We start from the raw sequence: 25,036 nt of genomic DNA on the forward strand, positions 1-25,036 counted from the left end.
GCTCTTCCGTGTCTTTCAAATATTAATAAAACAAGGAAAATAGAAATCTGCAGTTATTCAGATGATTAAACTAGTTTCTGTAGGTCTTTTCATAGGGTTCAAACATTTGTAGTTTCTTTTGAGCTGAACTGGACAGTCGGCTTGCCTGTAGTTTAGCTTACGAGAAATTTCATTTAAAGACTTAAAAAAAGGTGTACGAGGAATGGAGGCCAAATGACAACAACCACCAAAAACAAATAAATAAAAAATTTTAAAAGATTGTTTACAAAGTTTCTTGATCTATTGCCTTTCAAAATACATTCTCGTCCAACGGGTAGATAATAAATGAGGCTAAAAAAAGGTGCAAGTTACTAGAGTAGCTGCGTGACAGGTAAATTGTCATTACCCTGTGAAGTCATTACCTGTGTGGGCAGTAGTGACAACTAGTGATCACTTGTGAGCCAGACCAGTCACCGTCCAAACTGACGTGCAGCAAGTGCAGCTGCCAAGTGACTGTGGCGCAGCCCAGCCGCACGTGAAATAAACTAAACTGGTAGCTAAACGCAAGGCGTTTGCTTGTAACAGCTGTAAATTGTCGATTGAAACGCCTGCCCGTCTTTTGGTGCAAACCATCCAAAGAACAACGATCAGGGGCGCCTGGGAGGCTCAGGCAGTTGAGCGCCGGACTTTGGCTCAGGTCTTGATCTCACGGTTTGTGAGTCTGCTGTGAGCCCAGAGCCTGCTTTGGATCCTCTGTCCCCCTCACTGTCTGCTCTGGCTTGGGAGTTAATTGTGGGAGTTATTGAGGGAGCCTCCTTTTTAAAGGCTTACACCCCTTAGCGAGGATGTAGGGAAGCAGGGGAGCTGTTCTGGTAATCTGCTGTTTTTTAAGTAGTCTAGGTGACTAGGAGATGATTGTTATACCAGTTTGTGAAAGACAAGGGATAATTATACCAGGGAATTGAACAGCAATCATAGGGAAGATTCCACTGTAGAAAGGGATAGGAAAGGGGTCCCGGGTTGGCCCAGTCAGTAGAGCATGTGACTGTTTATCTTGGGATTGTTAAGTTCGAGCCCCATGTTGGGTGTAGAGATTATTTAAAAAAAATATTAAAAATAAATAAAGTCTTGGGGCGCCTGGGTGGCGCAGTCGGTTGGGCGTCCGACTTCAGCCAGGTCACGATCTCGCGGTCCGTGAGTTCGAGCCCCGAGTCAGGCTCTGGGCTGATGGCTCAGAGCCTGGAGCCTGTTTCCGATTCTGTGTCTCCCTCTCTCTCTGCCCCTCCCCTGTTCATGCTCTGTCTCTCTCTGTCCCCAAAATAAATAAACGAAAAAAAAAAATTAAAATAAATAAAGTCTTTAAAAAAATAAATAGAAAAGGAAGAGATATGATGCCTGAGAGCCAAAATTAAAACAAGAACAAAACTTGCTAGTTTATTATTTGTTTTAAAGTTTATTTATTTATTTTGAGAGAGAGAACGAGAACGAGCAGGGGAGGGGCAGGGAGAGGAGGAGAGAATCCCAAGCAGGCTCCACACTGTCAGTGCAGAGCCCAAAGTGGGGCCCGAACCCACGAACCTTGAGATCTTGACCTGAGCTGAAACCAAGAGTCGGCTGCTTAACTGATGGAGTCGCCCAGGTGCCCCAAAAACATGCTAGTTGTGTTTCTGTTACTTGAGTAAGTTGCTAGACTCAGTGATACTGTGGCAGGCAGGGCCATCTGTAACCCAGCCTTACATTATCGTCCTGGTCCCCTTTCTTTCTCCTCTGTTTCTGAGACCCCTTCTTGCTGTGTGCTTACACATGCGTGTGTCCACCCTCACAGCCTCTCCTGCTTGACTTACAGTTCCCTGAGCATACCCTGTTCTCTTCTACCCGTGTGCTTGTTTCATATACCATTCCGTCTATACGAGTGTCTTCCTTCACTCCCCCTGCCTTTTCCACCTGTTTACTGCTTTTCATTTAAGATAACTTTGCGATCCTCTTAGTAAAGATCAGGCACCTTAGCTATATGCTGCCATAGCATTCAGCATCAACCTTTATTATGGCATTAATCACTCTATTATCTTTTATCTGTATCAATACCCGCCCTCCCCCTCCCCCCCACCACACATAAACTGTAATTTGATCTTTACCTTTCTTTTATTTTTGAGTCTTTCGCATCGTACATGGTTCCTGGAACATGATAGGTATTTAATGCATGTTAAATAAATGAATAATCAGTCATTCTGAGAAATGTCGTCAACATAATGCAGCAATGTAGTTCCAATCCTAAGTCCAGATCTTGGCTTCTTTTTTTTTTTTTTCTCAACGTTTTTATTTTTGGGACAGAGAGAGACAGAGCATGAACGGGGGAGGGGCAGAGAGAGAGAGGGAGACACAGAATCGGAAACAGGCTCCAGGCTCTGAGCCATCAGCCCAGAGCCCGATGCGGGGCTCGAACTCACGGACTGCGGGATCGTGACCTGGCTGAAGTCGGACGCTTAACCGACTGCGCCACCCAGGCGCCCCAAGATCTTGGCTTCTTTAATTACTTAGAGCATGACCTTGGTCAAGTTGTTAAAACTCTTTGAGCCTCAGTTTGTACTTATGTGTTCATTCCCTGATACGTAGTAGGTGCTCAGAAAACGGCAGCTGCTGTCATACTGTATTTGCATCTTAGAAGAACATTTAACAATCTTGTAACATCTGTATGGTCAAGATGGGAGATTTTGGACTGTGTGATAGAATTAATTCAGAAATGGTTAAACTTAATTTTTATAAGGCTTTCTCTAGGGCCATGCACCATGGCTCAATTTTTTTGTTCTGCTCTTCTCAATATTTGAATAACAGTTCAGTTGAGGATGTTGATGGCATGCTGATCCTTGCTTAAAAGGAGAATTTCTTTTGCTAATTAGGGTCCTAGAAGTTCTTGACTGATTAGTAGGCTGAATGATATTTTTAAAGGAGTGGATGTAAATTATTCTGCTGGGATCAGAAAAGCTCAATTATATAAATTTAGGATTGGAAGAGGGAGAGGAAGGGAAAAGAAGGGAATGGTTCAAAATCAGTTTGTGAGGAGAGTTGGGATTTTGATTAAACCAGGCTCGGTATAAATAACTTCTGATGTAATTGCCAAAAAAAGCCTATGTGATATTAGACCGCATCAGTGGAAGAAGAATGATCTAGAACGCGGGAAGGAATTATTTGTTCCATCCTGACTCGTCATAACACCTGAGAAGTACTGTGGTCAGTTCTGGACACCGCTTGCGAGAGGCGTGTTGACAGGAGAGGGGCCTGACACTGTGTACCGGAAAGTAGAACGTGGGGAAGAAACCACAACCTTGAGAAAGAGAGCCTGCGGGGAGGTGTTCTGTGTCTTTGGACATTGGAAGAAGGCTTGCTTGTCTTTTTAGCCTTCTTCTGAATAGCCGCAGAGCCCAGAACTAGCACCCAGAGGGGAAAGTTAGAAGGAAGCACATTTCTAGTTAAAACAAGGGGAAACTAAGCTCTTTGAGTAGTTAGGGCGGTCTCTGGAGGGGTTGAGGGCGAACTTGTCCCGAACCGGGATGTTGTTATGTGGATGGGTCCCTAACAGTGTTGGTGTTAAATTAACTGAGATTCTGTAAACTGAGGAGAAAGGTCTTAACTTTGTTTTGTTTACAGCATACGTTCCTAAGTAGAATTTTTGACACCACACTTGAAAGATTTAGAAGTAAAATCCTTTTCAAAAAAGTAAGTTGCAAAAAGAAAAAAAAATTCTGCAGTTATCATCACCCTGTGTTTGTCCTCCCTACAAAATTATCATTTACTGCTGATCTCATGTTTTCTTAAATACTCACCAAGCCAAGTTTTCCTTAGTTAGCTACCCCACTAGGCCTTTCTCTTCCCTTATTTGCAGCAGGGTTGGGATTGCTGGCGACATTCTGTCTGAAAGATAGGAATGGGGACAAAATGTATCCTCGGCTGTAGCAAAACTAAATGTTCCTCAAGGCATCTCATTTGGTGGTATACCTTTGAAGAGTTTACAGGACGTCCAAGTGCTACGGCATGCTGTGTGAGGGCCACTGGACAGCAGTGATTCTGGGGGGGAAGAACCGAGGAGATTGGGAAATATAATAAGAGCTCAGAAGAAGATTCTAGAAAGGTGTACCTGCTTCCAGTTTCCCCCTACACTGCTTTCCCCAGATGTGGAGGCAAAGTGCCATACCCCGGAGAACTCCTTTTCTCTTAGAGCCTCAGGCCCTTAATTGTGACCCTTTCATCAGCCTTACTTTCCTTTAAGTAGAGTCTGGCACCCCTTCTTTTGTGTTTCCCTAGGGAGATTGCCTTTGTGTTTCATTTCAAGAAGACTATAGAGCTAGTGTAAATTGTGTGCGTGGCATTATACAATAAAGTGCACACACACAAAATATCTTACTGGTGAGCCAAATTTCTAAGCTCGTGATTAATGCATTAAACGTGTTTAACAACTATTGCAGTATTTGCTTTATATGTGTGTGTATGTATCTGTACATACATATACTTATATTTTATGTGTGTGTGTGTATATATATATCTATATATATCTATATCTATACACATATATTTTTTGTTGTTGTTGCAAATACTTAACACCCGCCAAGAGCACATACGTTGATGAATGAGGGCATTGGGGCAGATGGGGAGAAAGAAGTAAATAGGAAATTTTTACATGTAAATAAAAATAGAAGTATTTTTGGGGCGCCTGGGTGGCGCAGTCGGTTAAGGGTCCGACTTCTTCAGCCAGGTCACGATCTCGCGGTCCGGGAGTTCGAGCCCCGCGTCGGGCTCTGGGCTGATGGCTCAGAGCCTGGAGCCTGTTTCCGATTCTGTGTCTCCCTCTCTCTCTGCCCCTCCCCCGTTCATGCTCTGTCTCTCTCTGTCCCAAAAATAAATAAATGTTGAAAAAAAAAAAAATAGAAGTATTTTTAAAAATAATTTTTTGTTACTTTTATCTGATAGCCCGCCATGTGGGATTGCGAAAGGCTAATGAATTGGCTGCAGATAAGGGGAAAAGCTCGCATCTCATTTGAAGTACTCCCTCATTAAAATATTAGTTTGCAGCATCCAGGAGGACTTTTTTTTTTTTTTAATGTTTTTATTTATTTTTGTGACAGAGAGAGACAGCATGAGCAGGGAAGGGGCAGAGAGAGGGAGACACAGAATCCGAAGCAGGCTCTAGGCCCTGAGCTGTCAGCACAGAGCCGGACGTGGGGCTCGAACTCATGGACTGTGAGATCATGACCTGAGCTGAAGTTGGTCGCCCAACCGACTGAGCCACCCAGGCGCCTTCAGGAGGACTTCTTATTTCAGTTTACTCTCTGAGTTTAAAATTTGTTTCTGTGTATATTGTATTTATTTCTACTTTTTATACATAGTTAACGTAATTATACAGTTTTCAAAGCGTACAGATTACTGCTGTTGTTTAAAAATGAAGTGCTTTTTGGGGCGCCTGGGTGGCTCAGTCGGTTGAGCGTCTGACTTCAGCTCAGGTCACGATCTCACGGTTTGTGAGTTCGAGCCCCGCGTCAGGCTCTGGGCTGATGGCTCAGAGCCTGGAGCCTGCTTCCGATTCTGTGTCTCCCTCTCTCTCTGCCCTCCCCCATTCATGCTCTGTCTCTCTCTGTCTCAAAAATAAATAAACATTAAAAAAAAATTTTTTTAAAAATGAGGTGCTTTTTATACTTAACAGAAATTATTCTTAAAATTGTTTTGCCTACAGACAGGATGCCAGGCGGGGGAATCTGACCACAGATAATGGTGTTTTGTTTCTGCACCTAGTGTTCGTGCTGAGTGCGTGGATCTGCGAGGGAATCGTGGTTTGTTTTAGAGCTAATGTCGCTTGCATATGTGTGACTTACTTTTATTTCAATTATTGTTTCACTTTTTACAATTTTCAGCATGTTGGAACAGGATTCCAGGAGAAAGAATCCTAGTGTGAACCCTGCAAATCAGAGGAGGCATCTTCTAGAATTTTCTGCTAAAGAAGTGCAAGACACATCAGATGGTATCATCCAGAAAAACAGCTACAGGTTAGAAGATGGCATGTCTCTGTCTGTTATGATGATTTAATGAAACTGCCGTAGAGAATTATATAGTATAACTTTACATTTACTAGTTTATGCACAGTTTTTATTAGACAAGTTATTGAGGCCCTTAATGAATTTTACTGTTAAGATCAGTTCCGAGAATACATTTACTTTTTGAAACCTTGAGAAGTTTTGAAATTCTTGTAGAGATGTGACCTTAAAATCTCAGTTTATGTGCACTAATATACATATTGAGGCACATATGGTAAACAGACATTATATTATATACAATGTTTCTAATACAGCTTTTTATTATCATATGATTACACATATAATGTATCTAATAGTATCGTCCTGTGATGAACATGATATGGTGGAATGATTATGATTGAACCTGCGTGCAGTCATCAGATCACATCATTTATACTTGTTTATTGTGACCTTTGTTGGATCTCCCTCCCCTGTTACAGTTTAATATTGTCTTAGTAAATTTCTCTATAGCCTGTCAAATAGTAAAAGGCTTGAAATTTTTTGAAAACACAAGGTCTATATTATGTAAAGTAGAAGAAGGTCGTCATGGACGTTTTCAAAGCTGTATACTTTTTGATAAACATTTCCCTGTGTTATTAGAGCCAAGTGGAGCTGGGTCCTTGATTAACAGAACCAAGGGAGATCCCAGTGTGGCAGCCATTGCTGCCAAAGTGTAATGCTTTAGGACCCTTAGAGATCTGTGTACTTGTAACTCTGTGATGCTCTACAGGCCAAGAGCCATCGGGGAATCTTTTTTTTTTTTTTTTAAACTTTTACTGTGACGGCCAAACCATTGAATGAAATTATTACCATAGTCCTGTGAGCTTGTGTCCACTTAGCCTTCCTAGGAAAAAATGCTAGTGTTCATTGTTTTAGGAATCTGCGATGTGTAAAGTACGATGTTAAGTGTGGCGGAGAATCCAGAGAGTTCCTTGTCAGTTAGTGTGATGCAGCACCCGCGACAGGTGCTATAATGTGGGAAGATATTCTATGACATCTCTTGCTTTTTCTCTCGTGCCCAAATCAGCCGTACTTCTGACATAGTGATCTTAGTACTCACTTAACAGTGTCTTTAAATCTCGCTAGAGTTTAGTACTATCTTTAATTTTACTAAGTAATTTGTCCAAGTTTGCCCTACATGTTCTACGTGTAATTTTGAGCTCTGTTGTCCACGTGAGATCTGTCAAAAGTTATGTTCTAAATTTGATAGTCTTCGGGTTTATGAGAGTGCAGACTGTGCCCTTCAGCTACGTATTGCAGGCCGTTAAAAAGTAGAACGAGTTATTGATTGCATACTTGCAGTGAAGTTCAGATAGCCTTTACTAGAATGTTATTTATGTTGAACTAACCACAACAAGTAGAAACCTTCATCAATCTGTCTGTGGTAGAGTAAGGTGACGTGGAGAACACGGTGCTCTGATGATCCTAGTTCGACCCAGATATTTGAATGACCTTCAGGCTGTAATTTGTCAACTTTCAAAGTAGTATATGAGATGCAAGCCGTCCACTGTTGCCCACCCCAAAGTCACCATGGCCTGTTTCGGCTTACTGGTGGTGGTAAAAAAAAAAAAAAAAAAAAAAAAAAAAAAAGGACAAGATTATGGATTCTTGGCTACATGCAAATCTCTTGAAATATCTAAGATTATTATTGAGCAGCTTGGGAAATTGAAATAGCTATCAGTCCACCAGTGTGATCTTCTTGCTTTGATCACTTAACTCTCCCTCCCTAGCACTGTCCTCTGCGGTAGTGATTTATTTGCTAAAATGTTTTCTATCAATATGATTTGTTTGCAAGCAGCCTAGAACGCTGGCCATCTCAGGATTAGTGTGGATCTGATTGTCTCCAGATTGCATATTGGCTGAGACTCTCCCTTTTCCTTTCCCTTCAGCTCCACCCAGGTCCTTTCCTGGTATTTCTCCTATCAGACTTTTTTCTCTTTTCCAACGAATATTTTTGGCTGATAGAAAAAGCCAGTGAGCACAGATGTGCAGAAATCATTATACTAGGGTTTATCACATAGAAATAAAATTATAAATAAAAAATATATTTCCAAAAGTAATTTTAGACTTCTGTGATGGACAGCAGCAGTTATATTTTCCTAAGTATGAAGACCTGAGTTTTTAACCTAAGGCACACGAGACAGGTCTGTGGTGGTGGTGGTGGTATTTTTTGTTTGCTTTGAGTCTAGCAAACAGCCTCCTCTTGTAGGCATTTAGAGTTTATCAAGTGCAAAGGAGAGGTTTTCTTCCCTTCTCCCTCAACACTTAATTTCAGGGTGGTGTGTGTGCCACCTGTTACTACCTGTGTGTGCTGCCATTTCTGTGTTATTCAAACGTTTTAACTCCCAGAGGCAGAAGAGAGGACGTGGAGAATGTTCTGGGGCCACTTGCAGGAAGAATGATCTGTATGTCCTCAGCTGTTGTGTGTGGCTTACATAGAAGTCTGTAACTTTCATCTCTTGAAGTTAGTTTTCTACTCTGCCAAAATTATTTTTGTCACAGAGGCCGGTTATTTCAGTGTTGCCAGATTCAGCGGAAACTTCTGTCTTCATCTTGGTCTTTCCTCCACGTCCGGCCGTGGGGTCCCTCCTTCCTGGGGACATTCTTCCTTGTGTCGCTCCAGGTTTCAGTTTCTGTCATTTTCACAGACCTCTGCTTCAGTCCTCTTTCTGGGCTCCTCCTCCATCCAAACCTCATCCTCTGGAACTGTGGGTATTTTAGTTTTCTTTCTGCCTCTGTGACTCGTCCGTAATTTAGCGCACAGCCCGTATCTCCGTATCCTGACAACTCCCAAATTTGTGTTTCCCACCCAGACTTCCCTTCTGAGTCTCCAGACTCCTTCACCCAGTAGTTTGCTTGACATCTCTCTCTCTCTCTTTTTTTTTTAACATGTCAGACTTAACACGTGCACGGTGGACCCCTGCGTCCGTCTCCTTGTTCATCTTCCAGCCCCTTGTCTACAACGGTCTTCCTCATTCCGTCGTTGCTTCTGCCGGAAACGCTGATTCCTCCCTTTCAACCGGTGCCATCGATACCTTTCCAAAAAGTATCTTGCATTGGTTTGCTCCCCTCCGTCTCACTGCCAGCACCTAAGTCGTGCTGTCGCAGCTCTTGCCTGGATGACAGCTGCCTCTGGGCCGGCCTCCCGGTTTCCGCTTTGATCTCCTTCGAATCCAGTTTTGGTACAGTGGCGGGATGCAAGCGTAAACTGAACTCTGTCACCTCTCTCTGTGAGCCTCTCGTTATGTTCCGGTAATTCCTTGTTAGGATCCAGGCAGTCTGTCTGAGCTTGTCTTGTGCCTCCCTCACTTGCTCACAACTCTTCAGCTGGTGTGTAGTCCTTCTTTGAGTTCCTGACGGCCACCTTCTCCCCACCTGCCTCTGTCGAGAACACTGTTTCCCCAGTTTCTATAGTAGTGCCTCCCTCTTTTCCTTTAGGCCTTGACTTAAATACCATCTCCTCAGACCATTTCATCTAAAGTAGCCCCTGCCACAGGTTTTCTCTTGCTACCTAGATTCTTTCTTTGAATTTATTTTATGTGTTTGTTCTCTTATAGTTGGTCCTTCTTCCCCCTTAAGGCCTTTGAGGACAGACACTTCATTTTTCTTGTTCCCTGTTGGGTTCCTAGCGCAGTACCTGGCACACGGTTGGTATGCAGTAAATAGTGGTTCGATGAGTTGATGAAAACTGTGAGTCTAGCCGTGTCTAATTTTGTTTTTATATTTTTTCTTTCTGAGTTTTAGCATACCAAGTTTTCTAAATCTAGAGCATTGAGTGTAAAGAAATTTAAGACCGATCTAAGAGTTTTGAGTGAGAAAGGCGAAGGTAGCAGAGTGAGAATAAATAGCAGTGATGCCCGCAGCTCGGCTTCTGATGTCCAGCCTTGGTTGTGCTCCCTCCATCACACCCTGGATATCAACTCCCGTGGTGTAGATCAGCGTGACGGTTAGGAAAGTGGATTTTTGAAGCTAATGGAGTGACTGGTTAACTTTACTTTGGTGTTTTATTAGCGATTCAGGTTTTTTCATGATTTAAACATTTTTTAAATTTTTTTTTTAATTTTTTTTTTTAACGTTTATTTATTTTTGGGACAGAGAGAGACAGAGCATGAACGGGGGAGGGGCAGAAAGAGAGGGAGACACAGAATCGGAAACAGGCTCCAGGCTCTGAGCCATCAGCCCAGAGCCCGACGCGGGGCTCGAACTCACGGACCGCGAGATCGTGACCTGGCTGAAGTCGGACGCTTAACCGACTGCGCCACCCAGGCGCCCCAGGTTTAAACATTTTTTAAATGTTTATTTGCTTAGAGAAAGCACACATGTGAGCAGGGGTGGAGCAGAAAGAGAGAGGGAGAGAGAAATCCCAAGCAGGTTCCGCGCTGACGGCACAGAGCCCAACGTGGGGCTCGATCCCACGAGCCATGAGAGCATGACCTGAGCCGAAATCAAGAGTCGGACGTTTTAACCAACTGAGCCGCCCAGGCGCCCCCAGGACTCCAAAATTTATATTCAACTTTTGAACACTTTCACTTCACCGCCTGCAGGTGTTGATGCCTCTCCTTGCCCCTGTCACACACGGTTTTAGGGAGACTTCAGTTTTGTCGTCACAGAATTGTGAATGACCATGAAACTTGAGTCCTGGTCACGCGGTACTGTCTTTCCCGTCAGTGGGTCTGTGCCCCTGCTTCCCCCCTTACTGTGTCACCTGTGTTCCGGCAGCTCGGTGGGCCATGTGTTACCATCCTGTCCTTAGTTTTTGGTACATAGTACTTGCTCCGTATGTTTTTATTTCCATAAAACGTTAATGCTAGTGATGATTTTCTTATAGCAAACGACTTAGGAATTTAAGACACAAGGAGATGTATTTTCTGCTTATGTTTTCCAGATACGATCATTCTGTTTCGAATGACAAGGCCCTGATGGTGCTCAGCGAAGAGCCACTCCTCTATATCCCTCCCCCTCCTTGTCAGCCCCTGATTAACACCACAGAATCTCTCAGGTGAGTGTTGTAGACCGTTGCAGAAATATCTGAGTGGGCTCCTGGGCTCGGCTTTGAAACCGGGAAAACTATTCGTGCAGATGAGCTAAGTGGCTGAGAGGACCTCTGCTTATTTGCCGGATGACCATGGGCGTATCAGTTGCTGTCCAGTTCCCCCACCAACCTGCTAAAGATGGTGACGGGTCTGCTTCGGGTGAGGGTATTGGGGTTGTCTATTGAAGTATATGCCTTATCTGAGAACTACAGAACGATCTTAATATAAAAATTCAGGATGTTAGACTTGAGGGCGGTAACATTGACAGCACCTTTTTCTTCAAGTTAGGACGATAACTGTTTGAAGAGCGGCGATTCTAGAGGTATAACTAGCCCTTTTATATTCCCAGCGTTGGGCATTTTGGGTTACAGTGCACTGAAATTTATTTCTCCCCCCACTATTTTTTCCTGACCAATTGAGTTCATTCTTTTCCTTCTCCCCAAAGAGTGTGATTTTCAAAGGCTTTCACGCTCCCATTTGCTGTTAGGGTCCTGTGACTTGTTAAATGCTCTCCAGCATCGCCATTGTTGGTGTGTATGTGGCCCAAGAGCAGAAGTAGGAAATACTCTCTTTGTGAAAAAACTTGTGCATCCAGTATTTACATTCGGAAGGTATTTGGCTGTTTTTGTTTTTTGTTTTTAATTTTGAACTCATGATCGAGGAGGCTACTGTATAAAAATCCATGTCGTGTCAAAACGAACTGGACATTAGTGTCTCAGCTTTTTCCAGTCAAAAAGCAGCGTTGAATCATCAGGCACTCGGGGTGCTATTTGGAACCTGTAGAATACGACTAAATTCATTTTCAACCAAGAGTGAGACGTTTGTTTCTAGGAAGTATGTTTAATTAACTACATTATTTTATAGGTTAAATCATGAGCTTCGAGGATGGGTTCACAGGCATGAAGTGGAAAGGACCAAGTCCAGAAGAATGACGAATAATCAACAGAAAACCCGTATTCTTCAGGTTTGTTTGTGCTTGTCTTTATTTTTAATTTTTAATGTTTATTTATTGAGAGAGAGAGAGAGAGAGAGAGACAGTGTGAGTGGGGGAGGGGCAGAGAGAGAGACACACACAGAATCTGATGCAGGCTCTGAGCTGTCAGCACAGAGCCCGACGTGGGGCTCGAACCCACGAACCATGAGATCATGACCTGAGCCAAAGTCGGAGGCTTAACTAACTTGAGCCACCCAGGCGCCCCTGTGCTTGTTTTTAAACAACGGTTGGCACATTTGTTGGAAGTCTCCCCTCAGACGGATTGCTTTCTTCCCTGTAAAATTGGGAAAACTTGAACTTCAGCCGCTTCCTGCTGCCTCAGACGCGGCCGGCGCTGGCACTGAACGCCGTCCGCCCGGTTCAACAGCGCGAGTGGTTCTTGCTCGGGCAGGGGCTGCTTCTTGCTCTCTCCCTCACATTTACTTTCAAGCCGGGGCTTCCTCTACGTGGGCGTGTATGTCGAGTGATTTGGGCGCAAATGGTACGATAAATGGTACTGCTCATCTCCGGTCTTCCGAGAGCTTTTCGAGAAGAGGGTGTGGAGACGTAGGACAGCTTGAAAGTGGAGGCACATCTTCAAGGAGGACGTTTTGAACTTACACACGTGGGGCTCCAGGTTAATGACAACTCTTATTTACAGCCTGTTTAGTTGGGCTCCCATCTTTTTTTTTTTTTTTTTTTTAAAGTAATCTCTGCACTCAACATGAGGCTCGAACTTCTAACCCCCGAGATCAGAAGCCACGTGCTCTACTGACCGAGCCAGCCAGGCACCCCGGTTGGGCTTCCAGGTTAATATGGTTTACCCCACAGCACCGTTTGTGGTCATTGCATCATTCATCCAGTATTCATTATTGCTTCTGAAGTGCTGAGACTACCAGCTGGCACATTACAAGCTCCCCACCATTAGTACCTATGGTAGTAATGATGAGCCGATCATTACATACTAGATCCTGGAACACAGTAGTGAGTATGATAAAATCCCTGCCTTCCTGGAGCTTACATTTTGATGGGAGAGATAACGCACAAACACGTAAAGTTGAAAACAGACTTAGAAAGACAAATACTACATGAACTCACTTACATGTGGAATCTGTAAAAAAAAACAAAAAAACAAAAAAAAAACCCAACAAAAACTGAACTAGATACAGAGGACACATGCAGAGACTGGGGGGTAGCAGGGTGGGTGAAATAGGTGAAGGCAGTCAAAAGGTACAAATTCCTAGTTACAAAGTAAATACGTTATACAACGTAATATGTAGCATGATGTCTATAGTTAATAATACCGTATAGTATATTTGGAAGTTAGTAAGAGAGTCTATGTTTAAAGTTCTCATCACAAAAGAAAAAATAAATATTTAAATATATTCAAAGTTAGAGAATTCTCTAAAGAAAAAATAGGGTTGGAGATTAGAGGTTAAATTGAGAGGTAAGTGGCTTTTTTAGACTGAATGGTTGGAGAAGGCTTCTCTAAAGAGACTTCACTTGAGTAAGGTATTGCCAAGGTAATTAATGTTAGCTGTTGTAACCACTAGCCTCGAAATCTCAGTAGGTTATGGAATAAAAATTTGTTTCTCACCCACACAAAGTCTAATACAGCTCTCTAGGATGCCTTTTTTTTTTTTTTTAATGTTTATTTTTGAGAAAGAGAATGTGAGTGGGGGAAGAGCAGAGAGAGGAGACACAGAATCCGAAGCAGACTCCAGGCTCTGAGCTGTCAGCACAGAGCCCGACATGGGGCTGGAACTCACAAACAACAAGATCATGACCTGAGCCGAAGTCAGATGCTTAATCGGCCGAGCCATCCAGGCGCCCCTAGAATGCCTTCTTTTCAAGCAATGGCTAGGGAACCCAGATTCTTTCTACTCTGTGACCTCAACAACTGGAAATTCTTTGCTTCTAGCTTTGGGTGTGGGGGAAGAGAGAGCTTGGAAGATTATGCAGAATGTTTTAGGGATCTCGCCTAGACTTTAGCCAGTGTTCAGGTGGCTAAAACTCTTGTCACTTTTCACAGTCTCCCTTGCAGTAGGTGAGGCAAAGGTCATTTTCCTTTGTGTTCAGGATTTGGTGAGAACGTTGCTTTTGCAATAGAAAAAAATGAAGGAGTAAACAATGCAAAGATCCAAGGGAAAATCTAGAGAAAGAGCTTACAGAAAACTGGAACAGCAAATATAAAGAAAGATCTTTAGGAGGAAAGCAGTCTGGATATTTGAGGAACATCGAGAAGTTGTGTAAGGCTGGACTGCAATGCCTAGGGGTCGAATAGTAGAAGATGGCATCAGAGAGGCAGCAGAGGCCAATTTGTAGCCTCATCGTCTACGGTGAGAACTTGGGATTTCATCCCAGGTTTGAGAACTCAGACAGCATTGAGAGGTTTCAGCAGGGGAGGGACTTGATCTGATTTATATTTATATTTTTAATTTTAATTATTGAATGTTATTACTTTATTTTATTTTATCGTACTGTATTTTACTTGAGAGAGAGGGGGTGGGGGGAGAGAGAGAAAGAATCTTAAGCAGGTTCCATGCCCAGCGCTGAACCCCCTGTGGACTCAGCTCCATCACGAATCAGAGATCATGACCTGAGCTGAAATCAAGAGTCAGGCACTTAACCAACTGAGCCACCCAGGCGCCCCTAATCTTGAAGGAATTTTAACGTAAAGAAGAGAATTTTGTTTTTATTTCACAGCCTTTGAACATGAGGAGACCTGGAGTTTAATCTCAAGTGTTATCTCTTTGCTATCTTGGTTATATATCTTTCTGTTATGAGCTTAGATAACGATCAGAAGTGTGAGACACTTAGCTCTTCCAGAGAAACGAGTGACAAGGAGGAATCTGTTTGTCAAGGATAAAAGAAGTTCTTGGTCAGAAGAAGGATCGTTCTGCTTATGCTGTTGTCAATACTAAAACATACAAAGAATTCCTCTGGTTCTCTTTCTTAGTGTAATGAGTTATAACTGTTCTGCCTAGTCTTTCCTCATTTCAACCTCTTTTTCCTCACAACCACTCTTTTCAGATGCTTAAAAGGATCCACTAGTCTAGATAAGATATTCTGTAAATTTGACAAATTGACATTTCTTTGAAATTTCTGTGATCTCTTAAGCATTATATCCTTGATTTGGCTTGTCCCATTTCATACTTCTACTCTTTCTAGATTGTGAGTCTAGAAAAGGCAAAGGGGCAAATTAGTGAACATATTCAAAATGAAGGAAAAATAGAGGTGCCTGGGTGGCTCAGTCGGATGGGCGTCTGATTTCAGCTCAGGTCATGATCTCACAGCTTGTGAGTTCAAGGCCCACGTTGGGCTCTGTGCTGACAGCTCAGAGCCTGGAGCCTGCTTGGGATTCTGGGTCTTCCTCTCTCTCTGCCCCTCCTCCGCTCGTTCTCTCTCTCTCTCTCTCTCTCTCTCTCTCTGTCTTAAAAAAAAAGAACATTTAAAAAAAATGAAGGTAAAATAAAGACATTTTCAGACAGATAAAAGCTGAGATAATTTGTCTCTGGAAGATCTGCACTATAAGAACTACTAAAATTTTTTAGACTAAAGGAAACGGTAGCAGACACAACTCCAGATTAGCAGGAAGGGAGAGCACCAGAATGGGTTAGTATCTATTAGACATAAATGGCCTTTTTATAAAAGTATTTTTTGTATATATGTATATTTAAATGTCTTTAGAAGATTATTGTCTTAAAAAATTTTTTTTTTAATGTTTATTTTTGAGACAGACAGGGACAGAGCATGAACAGGGGAGGGGCAGAGAGAGAGGGAGACGCAGATTCCGAAACAAGCTCCAGGCTCTGAGCTGTCAGCACAGAGCCGGATGCGAGGCTCAAATTCACGGACCGTGAGATCGTGACCTGAGCCGAAGTCGGACGCTTAACGGACTGAGCCACCCAGGTGCCCCAAAGATTATTGTCTTTTTAAAGGAAAACTTGTAACAATTTTTTATGGGTTTATAGCTTTTGTAGCAGTAAAATATAAGACAATAAGAACACAGAATGGTAAATGGAGTTATAAAGTTATATTGTCCAAATAATATTTAAAGGTAGACTGTGTTACTAAACACTAACACAAGCACTGAAAACTAGCACAAAGAAGTAAGGCTAAAAAGCCAATTCAGGAAATAAAATTGGAATACTAAAAAGTAAGTATTTTAACCAAAAGACGGTAGGAAAAGAATAAAGAACAAATAGGATAAAAAGAAATATAATCCAAGGTAGTGGACTTAAACCCAGCCATACTAGTAATTCCATTTAATGGGCTGAACACATCAATTAAAAGGGAGAGATTGTCAAACTAGATTTTGTAAAAGGGAAGACCTAAGTATATGCTGTTTACATGAAGTAACATTTTAAATAGAAAGCCACATGGAAAATAAAAGTGTGGGAAAGTATGTATACAATGCAAATATTAAGCGTTAGAAATCTGGTGTGGCTATATTAATCAGAGACTTCTAGATAGAATATTGTAAGAGACAAGAATATTTCATAATTATAAAAGGAGCATTTACTCAAGAAGATGTAATTCTGAATATATAGACTCATAGTATCAAAGCTTCAGAAATCATAAGGCAAAAAAATGGTAGAACTAAAGGGAAAAACAGACAAATCTATAGCGTAATTGAAATTTTAACATCATTTATATGTAAATGTGTCATATTTTTGCTAATTATACCTTTTGTTAAATTCTGTGTAGCTAAAAATGCAAAAGCCTCTTGGACAGTTTTTCAGAGTTTTTTTTTTTTTTTTTTTTTTTTTTTTTAAATATTTCTGAGAGAGAGAGAGAGAGAATGAGAATGGGGGGCAGAGAGAGAGGGAGACAAAGGAGAGAGCCTGATGTGGGGCTTGAACTCACCAACTGTGAGATCATATCCCCAGCCGAAGTTGGATGCTCAACCCACTGAGCCACCCAAGCGCCCCTTTCAGAGATTCTTTTGTTAATTGGTCTAAATCTTAGGTTAAATGGCACATCTAATTTTTATTTCTAATGTCTCTGTAACAGGGAAAGTCTGTGTACTCATTTCTGAGTCTAGAGAAAGAAGTCTGGTTTCTTTCAGACTTCTGCGTTAATTTCAAATGTGCCAAACTAGCAAAATCATTTAAAATGTATCAGATATTGGGACTCCTGGGTAGCTCAGTTGGTTAAGTTTCGGACTCTTGGTTTTGGCTCTTGGTTGAGCTCTGCGCTGGTAGCACCGAGCCTGCTTGCCTTCTCTCTCTCCCCCGCCCCCTCCCTGTGCCCCTCCTCTGCTCATGCTCTCACTGTCAAAATAATTAAACATTAAAATTCACCAGGGGCGCCTGGGTGGCTCAGTCAGTTAAGCATCTCACTTCAGCTCAGGTCATGATCTCACGGTTCATGGGTTCAAACCCTGCCTCAGGCTCTGTGCTGACAGCTCAGAGCTTGGAGCCTGCTTCGGATTCTGTGTCTCCCTCTCTCTCTGCCCCTCCCCGTGCTCATGCTCTGTCTGTGTGTGTGTGTCTCTCTCTCAAAACTAAATAAAAATATTTAAAAAATTTAATAAAAAAAATTCAGATATTTAATGTGTTAATTTTAAACATTGTTTTTATCAGCTAGCTATAATTGAATTTTGGCTTTATTTACTACTTGAAAACATATCAGTAAGTTTGCTATTGTGTATCTGTTTTTCTTTTTTCCTTTTCATTTTATTGATACATATTTTTTAGATGTTTGTTTATTTTGAGAGAGAGTACCCGAGTCAGGGAGTGGCAGAGAGAGAGAGAGAGAGAAGGAGAATGAGAACAAGAATGAGAGAGAGAGAGAATGAGAATGAATCCCAAGCAGGCTCCATGCTGTCAGTGGAGAGCCCACCTCAGGGCTGGATCTTACGAACCTCAAGATCATGATCTGAGCCAAGATCAAGAGTTAGTCGCCCAACCGACTGAGCTACCCAGGCACCCTTCATTTTGTTGATATTTTAAAAATTTTGTTTAGATAAACATTTATTGAGGGGCACCTGGGTGGCTCAGTCGGTTAAACATCCGACTTCGGCTCAGGTCATGATCTTGCGGTTGTGTGAGTTCGAGCCCCACGTCGGGCTCTGTGCTGACAGCTCAGAGCCTGGAGCCTGCTTCGGATCCTTTGTCTCCACCTCTCTCTCTCTCTCTCTCTGCCCCCCCCCCCCCCAAATTAATAAACGTTAAAAATAAATAAGCATTTATTGAGGGGTATGTCAAATTTATATTTTCAGTTTATTTATTTTGAGAGAGAGAGAGCACAAGCAGGGAAGGGGCAGAGAGAGAGGGAGGGAGAGAATCCCAAGCACTTCTAGTGCAGAGCCTGCCACAGGGCTGGAACTCATGAGCCCATGAGATAAGAGTTCTCTCTCTCTAAAGTAAACATTAAAAAATAAATAAGTAAATAAGCATTTATTGAACACCTGTTATATGTAACCCCTACATTAGATTTTCATAAAATTAGACCCTTGGCATTTTACTCTCAGAAATTAGCCCAGTATTCAGCCCTGCATATTGGTTCCATCCACTAAACAAAATTGTTCCCTCTTTGTTTTTTCCCCTTTAACTCCTTGTCTGTTCTTCTGTTTTAGCATTTATCACATTGTATTGTTTCCACATGTCTGTGTTCCCAGTCAGTGCCTGTCGTAAGTGCTCTATAAAAGTTGATTACTACAGGATGGATGGATGGATACAGTAATGAACAAATGCTAATAGTCTTCTGAATAAACAGTTCCTTAAGCCACTTTTGACAGGGTAATAATAAGGTCACTTCCTAAGATAATAATTGGTAACGTGCCCTTGAACTCTGATCCCCTTAAAAAAGACTTCAGAAGATGAGTCTATAAAACCGGCAAGGAATAGAAGAAGGCTCCGTGCCAGGCAGATGCTGCAAGAAGACAGGTCCCCAGTAGAGCATATGTGGGCCACTCATGGTTCCAGATTGGACTGTTCTCTGGCCAGAAAAGTCATCGCCGAAATCTCTTTAATGATGGCTTAGCCCATAGGTACATTTTGGCGAGATGATCTTTGTGTTTCATTCAGTAAACAATAGGATCCAGTTTCATTATGAACCTTTCACACTTCAGGAACTTGCCTTGGAAAAATAATTACTTTAGACAAACAAGTTGTTATATGTTCAGTAATATTTGTATGACTTGGTCATAAAACTTATGGTAGTTGAACTAAGCTTTTGGACTGTATTTTTTTTTTTTTTTTTATTTTTAAAAAAAATTTTTTTTTTTTTTCAACGTTTATTTATTTTTGGGACAGAGAGAGACACAGCATGAACGGGGGAGGGGCAGAGAGAGAGGGAGACACAGAATCGGAAACAGGCTCCAGGCTCTGAGCCATCAGCCCAGAGCCCGACGCGGGGCTCGAACTCACGGACCGCGAGATCGTGACCTGGCTGAAGTCGGACGCTTAACCGACTGCGCCACCCAGGCGCCCCTGGACTGTATTTTTAAACTTTATGGGAAAATGCCTTAACATTTTAATCTCTTTAAGATTCTTCTCTCAGCCCAGAGCGTGACCAGAAGAGTTCTAATCTCTCTGTTGGTACTTAGTTATGTGAACCTGGTCTCTCAGAATACTCATGAAAAAAAGGCACATGAATACTTTAATTTTTTTTTTAACGTTTACTTATTTTTGAGAGAGAGACAGAACGTGAGCAGGGGAGGGGCAGAGAGAGAGGGAGACACAGAATCCGAAGCAGGCTCCAGGCTCCGAGCTGTCAGCACAGAGCCTGACGTGGGGCTCAAACTCATGAACCACAAGACCAATGACCTGAGCCGAAGTCGGACGCTTAACTGACTGAGTCACCCAGGTGCCCTGGTATATGAATACTTTAATGAGAGTTTAGTAAATGTAGAGTGAGTCAATATAGGAAGATCTTCATCTAATTTCATTATATGGCATTAAGTCTTTTTTTTCTTCCAGGGTGCTCTGGAACAGGGCTCAAATTCTCAGCTCATGGCTGTCCAATACACAGAAACCACTAGGATCAGGTAAGAAAGTGTGGAAGTTCTTGGCCAAGGAACTTTAAATACCTAGTATTTTAGTAAAGTTGAGAGGCACATTTCTCTTCTGTCTTAATTACACTTGTTCTCATCAGTGACTTTTCTGTTAGTTCACAGACCAAACTGCTTCTGAGTGGTCAGAGTAAACCCAGAGAATTTCAAGAGGGTAACTCTCAGATTCCTTTAATACAGATTTAGTCAGAATGCTGTTCAGTCGTCATTTTGCTGTACAATGTAAACATCCATAACTCTCGTCCTCGATTTGCATCTATTTCATGAGCCAGGGGCAGGGAGTGTTATTTTATGAATGTGCCAGGTGTCTTGCTGAGTGCTTTCCATGCATTTTATTTTAAAATCTGTATAATAACTTAGAGTGTAGATATCACAGTCTTTATTTTATATGAAGAAAAACTGGGCAAGTCACTTAGTTTTTCTAAGCCAGAGTCATAGACCAACAAGAGGCAGAATTGGCACTCAAATCAATTTGACTCAAAATTCCTTTTTCACTACACTGATGCTACTTAAGCTTTTGAAGGAATCTGGAAGGAGTGCTGTATCTAAGGTCGAAATGTTTGGACCAAACACATCTAACTAAAAGGAACAATACTACCGGAGGCAATATAGTATTATGATTAAGTTGTTGGCTTTTGAATTGGACAGAGTTCAGAACATCTCTGCCACTCACTTGCTCTGTGGATCAAACAGGTGAACTTAAAGTTTCCTCATCTACACAGTTTTGGCCACACTGAGTGGATGATCAAATCGCATAATTTATTTAAAACACTTCGCATGGTCCTTGGCACGTTTGAAAGCTGGTGATGGTGCTGATGTGATATATTGATGACAGTGCCACTGAAATGGAAGTAGAGGGTCTCAGATTCTGTGTGTAGCTTTCCCACAGACATAGAGTTCACAATTTATTTACTATTAATTTCACATTTACTGAGCACCAGCTGTGTGTCAGACCGGGTACCTGGCCCTGAGAACATATGCCCAGTGTAAGTGGAAAGCTGTTTATTACCCTGTTAACTGAGAGTCTCTATTAAATGGCAGTGAGCAGTATATTGGCAATCACGAATGTTTCAAATCGGGAGATACGGTGTTATCATGTAGAAATAGATAATTCAAATAGGTATAGTGACTAATAATTCTCCTAGTGATCAGAATATTTCGTTCATTTACTATATATATATATTTAAAAATACGTTCATTTTTTGATGCATCATTATGATGGCATATTATTTCGTTACTAGTCAAAAATATTTTTAATTTCTGTATCTTCCCCTCAGGTTTGGTGTGAATCCAAAACTGCTTTAAAAAAAAGTCTTTAAAAAAGTGGTTTAAATGAATTAATCATGTATTCTGTATCAGTGAGTCAGTCAGCCTACTCACTAAAATGTATTCGTGCCCCCAAATCAATACTCAAGATGCTTTTTAAAAAAATTTTTTTTGCATTTATTTATTTATTTTTGAGAGACAGAGAGAGACAGAGCACAAGCGGGGGATGGGCAGAGAGAGAAGGAGACCCAGAATCCGAAGCAGGCTCCAGGCTCCAAGCTGTTAGCACAGAGCCCATCACAGGGCTCGAACTCCCAAACCGCGAGATCATGACCTGAGCCGAAGTCAGATGCTCAACCGACTGAGCCACCCAGGCTCCCCAATACTCAAGATGCCTTTACAGCCATTTGCACGTGTGCATAGATGGTCCTAAGTGAGGCTCAGTTAACAAGGCCCCACTGCGCCTTCCTGCTTCAGCTCCTACTGTAAACAGGTTTCTTTTTGAAGTCTGTTTAATGCCATATTTTTCACATTTTTATGCTTTTTGGGTGTGTGTGTGATTTCACTGTCTAAAATGGCCCTGAAGCACAGTCCCAAAGGGCTACCTATTGTTCGAGAAAGCTGTGTTGTGCCAAGGCGCCTGGGTGGCTCAGTCAGCTAAGCGTCTGACTCTGGATTTCGGCTCAGGTCATGATCTCACGGTGTGTGGGTTCCAGCCCCACGTTGGGCTCTGCACTGGCAGTGCAGAGCCTGCTTGGGATTCTCTCTCTCTCTCTTTCATTCTCACTCTGCCCCTCCCCTCCTCTTGCGCTCTCTCTCTCTCTCTCTCTCTCTCTCGCTCTTAAAAGTAAATAAATAAACTTAAAAAAAAACAAACAAAGGCTGTGTTGTGCCATGTGGAAAAATATACATATTAGATAAGCTTCATTCAGGCATAAGTGACAGTGCTGTTGACCAGGAGTTCAGTGTTAATGAATGAACGAGATATGTTGAAGAAGGTGTCTTTAAACAGAAACATAAAAACAAGGTTATATATTAATCTGTTGACAAATATGCCATAGGTAGGGGCTTATAAGGAACCTAACACGGTATTTCCCTTAGGAGAGTGGTTCAGTATTTATTAATTCAGTGTTCACACCGACTTTGTAGAACATAACTATAATGATGAATCAGAATTGATTGTATGTCAAAATAACATGGTTAGAAGTGGCTTCATGAGCGAATGGAATTATTTCAAAGAAAGTTCTTATGATTCATTTATAATTTTCCTTTTAGATCAGTCTTTTTTTTCCTCATAAAGTTGGATAGAAAATGTAGAAGAACCTATAAGAAAGAAAACACAGGTTGTCTGGAGAAAAAGGCAACATTTTAAAAAATTCTCCTTTAACTTCTGGGTTTTGGCTTATTGCGCTAAATAATAAAAGACTGGAAATATTAAAAACTACACTAATATCATTTGAGTGTATCTTTTGGGGCTACGATGTGGTTGAGGTACTATAGTTTTAGTTAATAATGTTACAAAGGCACTGACGTGGTACTTCCTGTATCTGTGGCTGGCGTTTGTTGAGTGACTCCTATGAGGCCTTACTCGGTGCTTCACATATATAACGTCTCTGACCAGTAACAATCCTGCGGGTTTACATGGTTATCCTCATTTTATGGATGAGGAAACTGAGGTTGCTCAGGGGTTGATTTCCCTAAGAGTACCCATTTGAGGAGTGGAGACGAAATTCAAAGCCAGGTCTGTTTGTTTCCAAATCCTACCTTCTCCCCACTTTTCACACAGCCTTATAGACAAGTACGCCTTACAGATTTGACAGAGTGGTTAAAAATAACTTCCCTAAGACTTAATGTCTGTTACCAAAAATTTAAAATCATGCAAACCAATGCAGAAATCTATTTTCTGATACTCTTTATTATTTTTACATGCTCTGCAGTGAACTTGAGTGGTGCTTTTTTAGAGCTTTCCATTCAGAAATGAGAGTTTTTGCTTTAGTGAATTGGATCTTATAAATATCCTGACCTTGGGCTTTCAGAACGTTATTATAAAAATTACTGCCGAATGCTGCTACTATTTTGGTTGAGAGTAATTCTTATAATTCAGACGTAGCCTTAGCACGGGGAGTATTTTTGAGAGGAGATGAAATTTTCTGGTTTACGAACACTTTGCCCTGTTCTTCCTTCAGCAGGAACTCAGGGAGTGAGCTGCAAGTGTACTATGCATCACCCAGAAGTTATCAAGACTTCTTCGAAGCCATCCGCAGAAGGGGAGATACGTTCTATGTCGTGTCATTTCGAAGGGTAAGTTCACTCTGAAAGAAGAAAGAAGATATTTGTGAGTACCTGTTATGTACAGGGCATTGAGCTGAGTACCATAGGAGGTAAAAAGATGTGAGATAGAAAGCCGTTTCAAGAAATTATGACTGGAACAGTCTATCTCAGTTTTGTCACACGTGCTTGTTTCTGAGCTGTTCAGCGTTGCGAAGACGAACATGGATTGATGTCAGGCCACAAGTTCAGAAAATATAAACCGCTTGCTGATTTTTATTCTTTGTCATTCCTGTATCCATATGGTTTGATTATTAACAAAATAAGGAAGAATATTAAAAAACAAAAATCTGTTTAGGCTTTGCGGTGGTAGTCCTGTTTGGTAATTGAGAAACAGACTTCCCAAATGTGGGATTAAGGTGAATCGTGGGTGGATCAGTAATATTGATGTGGAATGTTTGGATTTATGTCCCTAAGACTTCCTGTTCTTCTTTTCCCTCCCCATCAGACATTTATTTCTGTTGGTGAAGAATGTGTTGGTCGATGCAAAAGGAAATGGGTGTACGAGTACTCTTGGATGTTATGAATGTTAGACTAAATGGAAATAAGATGCGTGGCTGTATGCTTTCTATCTTCTTTTCCTATAAAATGAAAATACATTTTTCATGGAGTTGCCATGTGAATCTCTGTTAACAGTGCTGTGTGTGAAACCAGGAACACATGAATGACTTAGAACTCCTGCATGATTTGTATCCTAGGCCGGCCTGCCTGCCTGCCTGCCTTCCTCCCTCCCTCCCTCCCTCCCTCCCTTCCTTCCTTCCTTCATTCCTTCCTTCTTTCCTCCCTTCCTTCCTTTTTAAAGAATGTTGAGGGGGCACTGTTAGAAATAAACCTGTGCCAACAGGAGAGCAAACAATTCATTCTCTGGTTATGGTCACCACTATCTAAAATTGTCAGTTAATTCTTTTCCTAAGGCATGAATATCTAGTAGCTTGGAAGTTTAGAATCTGAGAACGTTGACACTTGAAGATTAGAGAAATAAGAAATTTCATATATTTTTAGCTGATAATCAAATACACTGGGAGATTTGGCATACTTCACCAATGGCATCTCATGATTTCTGCCCTTTCACAAAGTTCCTTGTGCCCGGCTTATTCTCTCAGACGTAATTGGTGTATTTCTATACTGCACCAGCCTCAAAGTTCATTTCCAGCAGCAAGGGGGCAGCTGAGAACAGGGTTTCAGCAAGGTTCCAACTGTATTGGCTGCTGAGAAGTAAGTCTTTGCCTTAGCGTCAGACACCGTCATGTTAAAAGTGGGAAGAAAAAGCTAAACTTTAGACGTGAGATGTGGGAGCACTGTGGAGAGACTTGATGGGTGTTAAAGTGAACATGTTCAAGTATATGTTTATGGAAGCTACCACAGAAGAGTGTTTTTA

General features: G+C 41.7%; 1 protein-coding gene across 4 annotated transcripts in view; it reads left to right on the plus strand.

Moving 5' to 3' along the window:
* The window catches only part of ATF6 (activating transcription factor 6), a 202,722-nt gene that overhangs the window by 64,093 nt on the left and 113,593 nt on the right, over positions 1–25,036 (plus strand). For 3 of the 4 annotated variants that reach the window (XM_045456585.1, XM_045456587.1, XM_045456583.1), the window contains exons 10-14: positions 5,880–6,011; positions 10,924–11,037; positions 11,936–12,035; positions 19,973–20,040; positions 23,517–23,631. In XM_045456585.1, coding sequence (XP_045312541.1) covers positions 5,880–6,011; positions 10,924–11,037; positions 11,936–12,035; positions 19,973–20,040; positions 23,517–23,631 — 529 coding nt within the window. The remainder of the gene's footprint in view (positions 1–5,879; positions 6,012–10,923; positions 11,038–11,935; positions 12,036–19,972; positions 20,041–23,516; positions 23,632–25,036) is intronic. The other variant, XM_045456584.1, reaches the window with a different exon arrangement.

Source organism: Leopardus geoffroyi, chromosome C3 (genome assembly GCF_018350155.1).
Source record: "Leopardus geoffroyi isolate Oge1 chromosome C3, O.geoffroyi_Oge1_pat1.0, whole genome shotgun sequence".
Taxonomy (NCBI): domain Eukaryota; kingdom Metazoa; phylum Chordata; class Mammalia; order Carnivora; family Felidae; genus Leopardus; species Leopardus geoffroyi.